The 9,582-nt window shown below is 43.0% G+C and overlaps 1 protein-coding gene across 1 annotated transcript; it reads left to right on the top strand.

Moving 5' to 3' along the window:
• The first annotated feature begins 3,491 nt into the window (after positions 1–3,491).
• On the top strand, positions 3,492–8,792 carry LOC136123139 (uncharacterized protein C2orf78-like). The gene is made up of 3 exons (XM_065877208.1): positions 3,492–3,588; positions 6,452–6,602; positions 6,635–8,792. Exons 1-3 carry the CDS (start codon positions 3,492–3,494, stop codon positions 8,790–8,792), a joined length of 2,406 nt encoding a protein of 801 aa, XP_065733280.1.
• Positions 8,793–9,582: the final 790 nt, after the last annotated feature.

Consider the following 9,582-nt stretch of genomic DNA (forward strand, 5'->3'; position numbering starts at 1 on the left):
GGTCTGAAGGTATAATAGCATACTCAATTCCATTGTTATTTGTAATAAAAAATGTTTTTTGTTAGTTTTACTTTTCAGTTTATGGTTTCTGAAAGTATCTTACATACACTGTTAGTAATCTTCACAACCATCTGAGCTGGGTAAACTGAGTCAGGAAGGTCAGAATTATTGAATGAATGAATGAATGAATGAGTAAAAAGATCACTGGCTTTAATGTATCTGGGACAGTCAATAGTCTAACCAAGTTTCAATCCACAAGCATTTATTTACAATTCTGAAAACTTCCACATAATTACAAATGGGACAATAGTAGTCAGTTACTGCTTGGATAAAGAAAAGATACAAGTTAGCACGACCTAGTTTACAGACTTATAATTAGGCACATTCAATTTGGTGCTAAGTCATAAAATATTCTTTTGCAATTTATGAAAAATATCCCATAGGCATGTAATGGCCAAAAAGTACAAATGATACAAGTATCTATAGACATGACAATGTACAAATTGTGACATAAATCTATCAGAAACTAGAAAATCTATGTTGGTCTTATAGTTCCAGCTTGCTAAAAGATACAGGCTTTGGGTGGGAACACAAAAACATCCAGACCTGGCCATAACGGGGTTTCCAGAAAGTATGGGAACTAGAAAAGAGTAGGCGTCTGGATGGGAGTGGGTCCAACATGAGATGAAACAATGCCTTAATGGGTATGTAGTATGCCGGGACGGAAAATCTAGGAGCAAGGGATATTTGGAGAATCAGACAGCTAAGTATTTGACACTAACAAAATCTACCAGTATCCCACAGGGCCTCAGGTACCATGCAAGGGTTTGAGGGATTCCAGTATTTAATTAAATCACAATGTGACAATGGGAGGAATTAAGGACAGCCTCAGGGGTAGACGAACTGGGGATGTTACACCAAGACATGTCTCAGTTAACGTGATGGGTTCAAAATGCTGGGACAAGACAATACCCTAACTGTAAGGATAAAGGTTTTGGTCGGGGTAGGGCCTCATGTTCCTAAGTGCTGAAATAGAGCTCTTTAGTTTCTTCCTCCTACATGGAAGATTCTTAGAGAGGTTAAGATGATGCTGAGCCTGCAAGCTAAAGTTAAATGGCTGGAACTAGGGAGAGAACATAAGTTACATAGGCTCGGAATCAGGAAAAGCCTAACTAAGGGTTTGCCTAACTAAACAGAATTGAATGTTGGAACTGCATAGTTTAATAGGTAAACATTTTACTGATACCAAAATGTGTCTTACCACACTCCCCCCAATCTCAAACCGCCCACCCTAACCTGCAGTGGCTATGGGTCCCTTGATTTCCATGGAAATATAGAGAAAAGAGACACTGATCTGGCTTGCAGGTATTTAGTAAGTCGTTAGCCTCACATCACATACTAGTATCACGTAAGTAGGCCATCCGAAGTAGGAAGCTTAGGGCAAAAACCTTGAAAAACACTTAAAAGCTTAAGCCACATCTCTATACTAACAACACCTTTCACCATTTCTTCTCAGATAAGCATCATCCCCATCAGTGAAAAAAAACTCGTATCTCATAATAGGAAAAACGGGCCTAAAAATTAAATGTGTGTCTTTGGAGGTCCCATCTATGGGACATCTTCCTGGTACTAGAGAAGTCCCCAGAAAGATCAATCTTTGCACCCCTCCCTGAAAGCTTACCACCAAGGAAAATGACTAGATCCATAGATTTCCTCCCTCAAACCAGCTTACCTCACGTATAAATCATTAGCAACTCGGCCCTCACTCACATTATCACAGTCACAAGAGTGGTTAGGGAGCAAAGCACTAACCACGGGAACTAAAACAGAGGCAACCCAGGCCAAGTTGGGCTGACGGCAGATAGCTGCTCCTTACGCTTGGGTGCATAACGCGACTCACCGCAATGCCTTTTTCACAGACCCTCTTTAAAGTTTCTCCACAAAATCCAACAGGTCAAGGTCGTTCATGATGCTTCAAGATACACAATCGTCAAGAGAAAACCATGCAGTATGTCTTACAATGTTGGAGTCCTTAAAAATATGACAAGGAAATAACCATGTAGACAAAACCAGAGCATTTCAAAAAATCCGTATTCTACAAACATACCAGTGAATGCTATTAATAAGGTAATATGACATAAACCAGAATGAGAAATATATGTAAGACTGATCCCTTTAGTGTACAGAATTCATGGCAGTTGCTACACTATCGAGCTACTTATATCTATGACTGTCTCTTCTGGTAATACAAAATGAGGCCAAAGTGTGTCAACTTGTTTCCCACAGAAACCACAAAATCTACATGAATCTCTTTACTCCTGTGCCCTTTCACCTTATCTGCTCCCAGTTCTCCACGAAATGTCCTCTTCCTTCTCTAATTATTCTCCTCTTCATTTTGCTAGGCCTTGCACCCAAGCATGCAAGACGGAGAATCCTAGAGGTCCACGATTCTAGAGTGGCTGTTTGCCAGGGGCAGGAGATTACAGTAACTGCCACACTGTATATACTTCTGTGCAAAGAAAACGGGACAGTATTCAGAATGTCTCTCACCTATAAAAGAGCTGGATGGCCGGATACCTGTGTGGCCCAAGGAACCAGAGGTAGCGAATTATGGGGAAAACAATTGCAACCAAAGGCTGGAAGAGGAAAGGTTTGCAACCAGCTCTGTCTCCTAGCTCTCTGGTATCTGCGTCCAACGGGCAGTCTCTTTTGTGAAGCATCAAGCACTGAAAAGAAGACTCCTGCTGCTGTAAGTTGACAGGAAGTAACATCCATGAGGGTGAGAATGGCAAGATCAAGGCTTGTCCTAGAAACAATGCCCATAATGGAAAAAAAAAAAAAAAGCAAGCAGAAGAGAAATGTAAGTCGCAAGTCCAACCCCTGGCCCAGCCTAAGGAAGGTAGGAGTCAAGGAGATGAAACTAAAAGAGAAGAGCCTTGGACCACAACACTCTCCACAAGGTACACTCAACAAACTTCACCCTACGCTTTAACCAAGTAACAAAAAGAACTTCTTAATCCCTCCTTTTGCTCCTTAAAAGCTGCTATAAGTTCACTAATTAGACAGATATGATTTCAGAACAACCGTAATAGTTCAAACTAGATGGCTCTTGCCTTCCTAAGGATATTAATTACGTAAGATATATATATAGCTCTAAGTATATGATACATAAAATATAATACAGTGTAGGATACAGGTAACTGTTAGTAAATTATATTAATGAACGTCTGTAAGAAACGTGGCAATGATTTCCCTAATGTAAGAGCCTGGGGGAGGTAAATCTGTCTTCTAGGATTTCCTCCCCAGAGCTCAGAAACTCAGGTGTTGTTTTAGCTCTCCTCTACTCTCTCCACCCAGCCCCGCCTTCCTGTTGGGGATCGGACCTCCCTATTGGCTACCTCATACCTTGAAACTGCCTGCTTTGTGACATCATTCTCCTAAATCATATAAGTGACCAGTGAGCAGTAACCAGTGACCTTTGTATTGGACACATGCGCCGTTCAGCTGCAGCCACTCAGACATCCTCTGCTGTTGCCTCCTCTTCCCTTGTATCTGCAGTTGATGTTTTCTCTTCTCTGACCATGTCAGGTAAGAAAAGAAACTTTTTAAAGTTTTTCGTTCGATTTATTTTGCCCCTAAATTTACTAGTAGATTCCAAATAGCATGGAATAATGAGGGAACGTATTGAACTAGAAGTCTGGAGACCTAATTTCAGTTTTGACTTTGGCATTTACTATCTGTGTGACTTTGGACAAATCATTGACTGTCTCACAAAGCCTGATTTTTTCCTTATCTGTTACGTGAGGATACTACATTGGTTGATCCCTCTGATCCCTGTCTTTTCTAATATTGAGCCTTAAAGGGTACCCATGTAGAAAATGAAATCAGAGACTTCTCAAGAGTGTTTCAACAGAAACACAGAAAAGCCAGGTGACATAGAAAACTAGCAATATATAGCAAGATGTTTCATCTCTAATGGTCTCCCTCCACTAATACTTCGACTAGTTGAAAAGAGAAAATAGGGAGAGAGGATGGAGAGTACTGGGCTATATAGGGAGGCACAGAGTCAAACGTAAGGAAGTTTAGGATTGTTTTCATCAGCACAGGCCAACAGGAACCAAGACATAGGAAAAATATAAGAACGAAGAGGGGAAGCATAGAGGAGCTCTCAAGAAAAACGTAGTTTTCAATGGAATGTTGATGGGAACCAAAGATTTTAAATTAAAGCACAAACAGCATAGCGTGAATTCTGCTCAGAGCAGGGCAAAACAAAGTTCACTGTAGCAAATCCTTATTTTAACAGACTAAGAGGAAAGTAAGGACAGAAGAGGGTATCACCAGGAAAGGCAGCTTACCAGAAAAGTCATACTCAGTGTTTTTTTTTTCTTTTATTGCCTCTCTGAATACAGTTGGCACTTGACAGTCTTGAATGTAAACATTTTAGAAATATGTCCTAGATATCACGCTTCCTATATACAAGAAACCAAAGTGGTTATCTAGGGGTCTTCTTTTCAATGTTCTATTCTTTCTAATTTTTAAACTACGTAGACGTTTTACCAATTAAACACTTTAAATGATATCTTCGAGATTGAATCAGAAGGACTATTTCCTTTGTGTGATATGTAGCTTCTAAGGCAAGGTTGCTTTCCATCTTTACAGTTCTTCCCTTCCTAACACAGAGAGCACACTGATCAACAGCCATCGTTCGTTTTTAGATCTTAGCTACCTAAGAAGAAAAAGAAAAAGTCAAGCCCCACATCTCTAATTCCACATTGAGGGAACTCGCTGGCGGGCCAGTGGTTAGGACTCGGTGCTTTCACTGCCAGAGCCACGCGGCGCGACAAAAAAAAAAAAAAAATTCCACATTTATCTAGAACAATATTGCGGAGTCCTTTCGATGTTCTTACATTTGAAAATCTTTTTTAATTGGATTCTAGTGATGACGGTTCTTTCAGGTTTTGGGATGTCATCTTCTTGGATGTTGAAGATGATTATAATCTAAGTTCTAGGATAAATACAAAAACCTTCTTGATGCTTTTTAAGCTTCCTTTCTGCTTATTATATATTTCCATTCTTTGAAACATATATTTCTACCAGGCTGAATACTATTACTTGCTGGGTAAAAATATGAATGGGCACAATAATGAAATTCTTTTACACTTATTATTTTGCTGTCTGCTTTGTACCAGTTTTCATTGAAATACTTGTCTGCATGGCTACCTATACACTCACATTGATTGAATTTTGTTGCTCTTTAGGCATTTTTACGGATATATCTTCTCTGTCTGTATGTATTGGCTAGGAATTCATTCAAAATCACCTTCTATCGTGTTTTTGGGTTAACAGTATTCACTAAAATACAGTGGGCAGAATTCGCTTTCATAACATTGCATGTATGGTACAGAATGTCATTTGTTAGTCAACTCATTATGCTCGGATACTTGCCACATACCCCAGTTTTCATAACTATGTATTTCTTTTTCGTGATGTAATATGTTTTTCATGATTTTTCTTTGTCTTTCTAGAACTTATTGTATCTTCCTCCATATAAATCCTACACAATATACCAGTTTATTCATGGATTAATTATTACTGCTATTATTATTGGTGGTGGTGTTATAACCACTTTACAGATGAGTAATCTGAAGTAATCAGATAACATTTTTCTTTCCAAAAGCACTTAAGAAATTCACTTTCGGGTAATCATTTTGAGGTAGGATGAGAAACCAGGCTTGAAGAGGGTAAAAATGACTCTTTAAATTTACCAGTTGGACTGAGCTATACGTGAACTCTAGGTAATAGCGTGGGAACTGCACAAGCAAAGTGAGACACTGAAGATCACGATGGTAAAAGCCGTACTGTTGTCTAACGGACAAAGAAAACTGCCTCTAGTGTAAGTTCTATTCCTCCTGCTTTCTGGCAGTATCGTGCTCAGAGTAGCGTCCTGGCAAGGAAGTCAGGATACTTGGGTTCTGAAACCTGGTAAGGATACTAACATAATGAGAGAACTTGAACAAGTCAACCCGACCTCCCTGAGCCTCAGTTTCCTTCCTCATGAAATGAGACTGTGAAAATAGAAGTTCTCTAAGGACCTCCTAGTTCTAAAATGCTTCCAGTCTAGGAAACAGCATACAAGTCAACACTAGTGCAGGCTGAAGGGAAAGATAGGGCAGGGAGAAGCTTGCGTCCAGCCTAGAGAACAATGTCTGAGCCATACCGCTTGGGTCTTCTGCCCATCTGTGCCCAACATGGCAGCACAGGCAGTTAGTACAGAAGAGCGTAAAACTGCTCAGTCCTTACAACCATCGTAACGGTCTGATTTTTGGTTTCTCAGTAAATATTGACATTAGAGGTGTCCTGATAGCAAGAACCTTAAGGTAATGCTGTTCCTCAAACATAGTGAGAATTTATCAATCTCCCTGATGTTTTCATTACCCTCTTGTTCTTACAGAAAATTTCCAAAATCCATTTCTACTTGGAACTCTAAATTCTCTGCAGCACTCTCTTCCTGTGGTGAGCAACGCAACCTCCCTGACAGGAAGTGCCTGCCACTTCTCCAGAGTCTCTGCTCCTGCCGTCAGTTCGGCATCAGCTACCGGTAGGTACCTCCTTCCAGACACAGACACACGTGTAGCGCCTACCTTCACCAACAGTCTAGCACAACTACTTTATCTGGAGTTACTGACCAGAGCCAGATCTCCACTTCAGCTGCTTCCTATCGAGGTGTTCTTGACTGGGACATCACAGGAAGCACTGAAAAGAATTCTTCTCCACTCGGAGACTTTACTCTGGCCGTCACTGACCAGCACACAGCTGCTTCCTCCATGTTTATGGCAGCCCAGTATGATAAAACTGCAGACCCCAATAACATGGTCCCTCTACATCCATCACTTTCTGCCAGGCTTGCTCAGGGAACACCATCTCAAATTCCCAATCAGGGACACAGCCTGTCACTTCCCTACCAGGAAGGAAGGCAGGTATATCACTATAACCAAGGCACAGTGGGGTCTTCACTGTATGGAGAACTTGGTTCCTGCCTGCAATCCTATGGCTCTGTGTCATACACAGGAAGTAGGGCCTCTGTGCAACCAGAAATGGGAATGGTACTAAGGGAGATTCAGCCCACAAGTATCCAACCACCACCTTCCACCTCTGGAATCTACTGCCCTGTGTATGCTCAACCCATCACAGAAACAAGTTGTCAAGAAATCCCTGAAATTCACCAGCTCCTGCCCTGCACTGATCCCCTCAGCCAAGAGGAGCAGCCTGCCTCTGAAAATGCTGATCTGGGAAAGAACAGCCTGAGTCTTGAGGACCTAGGGACACCTGAAAATGGGATGGAATCTAGCAGTGGTTTTGCAGACGTTACTACACTGGCGGAGGGAATTCACCTTCCCCAGCTCTCTAATTCTTTGAAAGATCCTGATCAATCCAAAGGTCCCAACGTGAACAAAGCCAAAGACAACAGAGCCATTAAGGTGAATCAGGTGCGGGAAAAGCCAAGCGTCATAAAGGCTCCCTCTGATCAACCCAGGAAGAACAAACATAAAGCCTCTGAGCCTATCAGTGCTGCTCCCAAGGCCAAAATCCAGCCAAAGAATCCAGAGTGCCTGTTAGGGGGAGAAGTGCCTCTAGGCAATGCTGCCGTCAGTGACAGGGCTCCTGTGAACACGGCCAAGGATTCTAAAGGCAAACCTCAGAAAGCTGCATCCAGAAAGATCAGCAAAACGAAGAGCCACGGGCAGGAAAAGACCAAAAGGACCAGAGGAAGAAAGAAGGCTGAAGAGAATAAGCAGTCAGGGAACAAAGTCAAGGCAGGAGAGAAGCCAACAATTCCCCAGACGAAGCGAAAGGAACACCAAACTGAGCTTATCCAAGAGAGCTTTAAAAAGCCTCGAACCGCCCTACGCGTGCGCATGCTGGAGGCTGTGAAGGTTTTTCATGCACTGGGGGAGAAGAATGATAAGAGAACTGGGCTCTCCTCCTGTCGGGTCTTGGGAAAGTCAAGCAACCCTAAAGACCCCCAGCCATCCCCAGCTATCCAGCCATGGCGGAATACCCCACGTGAGGGTAAGGGCCCTGAGAAAACTCAAGTAGAAGCCCAGAAACCAGACAGCAGTGCTGAAAAAGAGTGTCCATCTCCATCCCAGTATGAGCTGCTGCCTCCTGGGAAGGTCAAGTTGATACCTCTGCCTTTTTCTGCCTGGGACAAGCCTCAAGCTCGACCTACTCCTCGGAGGCCACAGTCTCCGGCCTCACATCGGCCTGCTGTTGCTGACCGTGCCCACCCTGCTTCTGCTAACTCAGCTCAACCTGCTGCAGTCAGTTCTGCCCAGCCAGCTCCTGCCTCTTTGCCAGGTCCTGCCAAACCAGCTCAGCCAACTGTGACCAACCCAACCCAAGCGGGTTGGACCGACCATACCCAGCCTAGTGTCCCTCAGTCTGCTGCTCCTAGGCCTGCACCCTACAAAACTTCATCTTGCACTTCTCTCCAGCGGGAGCCTGTTCCCCCTGCTGTGACTAAGCGCCAGTCCCCAGCCACGCTCCAAACCCCATTTCTACTCCAAGACTTCAGCAAGAAACCAGTTCCATGGAGGGAACCCAATGTTTCTGAGCCAGTAATGTCAAAGCCCATCGAACTACAGCAGAGGCCCGAGCGGGAGGCCATGAAGAGGCGGGCCCAACAACAACGTGAGAATGCCGCCAAATACACCTCTTTGGGGAAAGTGCAATTTTTCATTGAGAGGCAAGAAGAAACGGAAATTGCTGACTACTATGGATATGTAAAGTAACAGCTGCTAGGATTGTTGGTGCCACCTTGGGGTCCAGCTCTTCTTCCATATATAGATAAGACAGGCATAACTTTATTTATACTGGTATATTTTAAAACAATAAAACTGAATAAAAACAGGCAATAGAACTAATAGATGAGTAATAAACCTTTTGAATTTTGAGATGCTGCTAACTGCGGCGTGTCTTTTTGTTTTGTTTTGCTTTTGATGGGGTTGGAATCAAAGTCTGCATGAGAAAGGAAGGACTGAAAGTTGGAAGGGAGAATGAAGGAAAGGGGTAAAAACTGAGGAAAGAGGAAGGAACTTGGCCCAGGGCCAGGAAGGCCAAAAGAGATTTATGGATTTATGAAAGGAAGCAGGAGTGAGGATGAAATGGCAGAAGTAAAAAGCACGGTCAGAGGTCAGGGTTGAAAGAACCAAATTTGAGTAGAGTTGAAGATGACAGAAGGTGACTCTAGGTTTACTAGGAGAAATAGAAAAAGTCTCTTGGGGAGGTTGGCCTTAAGTCTCACAACCACCAGATAGGTATTTAAGAAAACAAGAGGTTCAGGACACATCTCTGAGAGGTTTGAGTTGCCATATCCAGGTGTGATTATAGTGCGGGGATAGGGAAATCTACCAGAGAGGTGGCTAGGGCTCAGAGTTATCCTAGGGGCAGCTGACGACAGGGGCAGAGCCAAGGGAACTGCTGCATCAGGAGGCCCACGAATAGGGCCTGGTATGTAAATCACCGTGTACTCAACACCTGAGCACCAGGGCAGCTAAGGCACTATTCAGTTAATCCTGGCAA

The sequence above is a fragment of the Phocoena phocoena genome, chromosome 5 (genome assembly GCF_963924675.1).
Source record: "Phocoena phocoena chromosome 5, mPhoPho1.1, whole genome shotgun sequence".
Taxonomy (NCBI): Eukaryota; Metazoa; Chordata; class Mammalia; order Artiodactyla; family Phocoenidae; genus Phocoena; species Phocoena phocoena.

Bases quoted from the DNA above. Each gene is read 5' to 3' on its own strand.
- LOC136123139 (XM_065877208.1), top strand. From the start codon at position 3,492: ATGCGCCGTTCAGCTGCAGCCACTCAGACATCCTCTGCTGTTGCCTCC. The intron at 3,589-6,451 runs GTAAGAAAAGAA...TTGTTCTTACAG, and splicing joins CTCTTCTCTGACCATGTCAG to AAAATTTCCAAAATCCATTT. The intron at 6,603-6,634 runs GTACCTCCTTCC...ACACACGTGTAG, and splicing joins TCGGCATCAGCTACCGGTAG to CGCCTACCTTCACCAACAGT.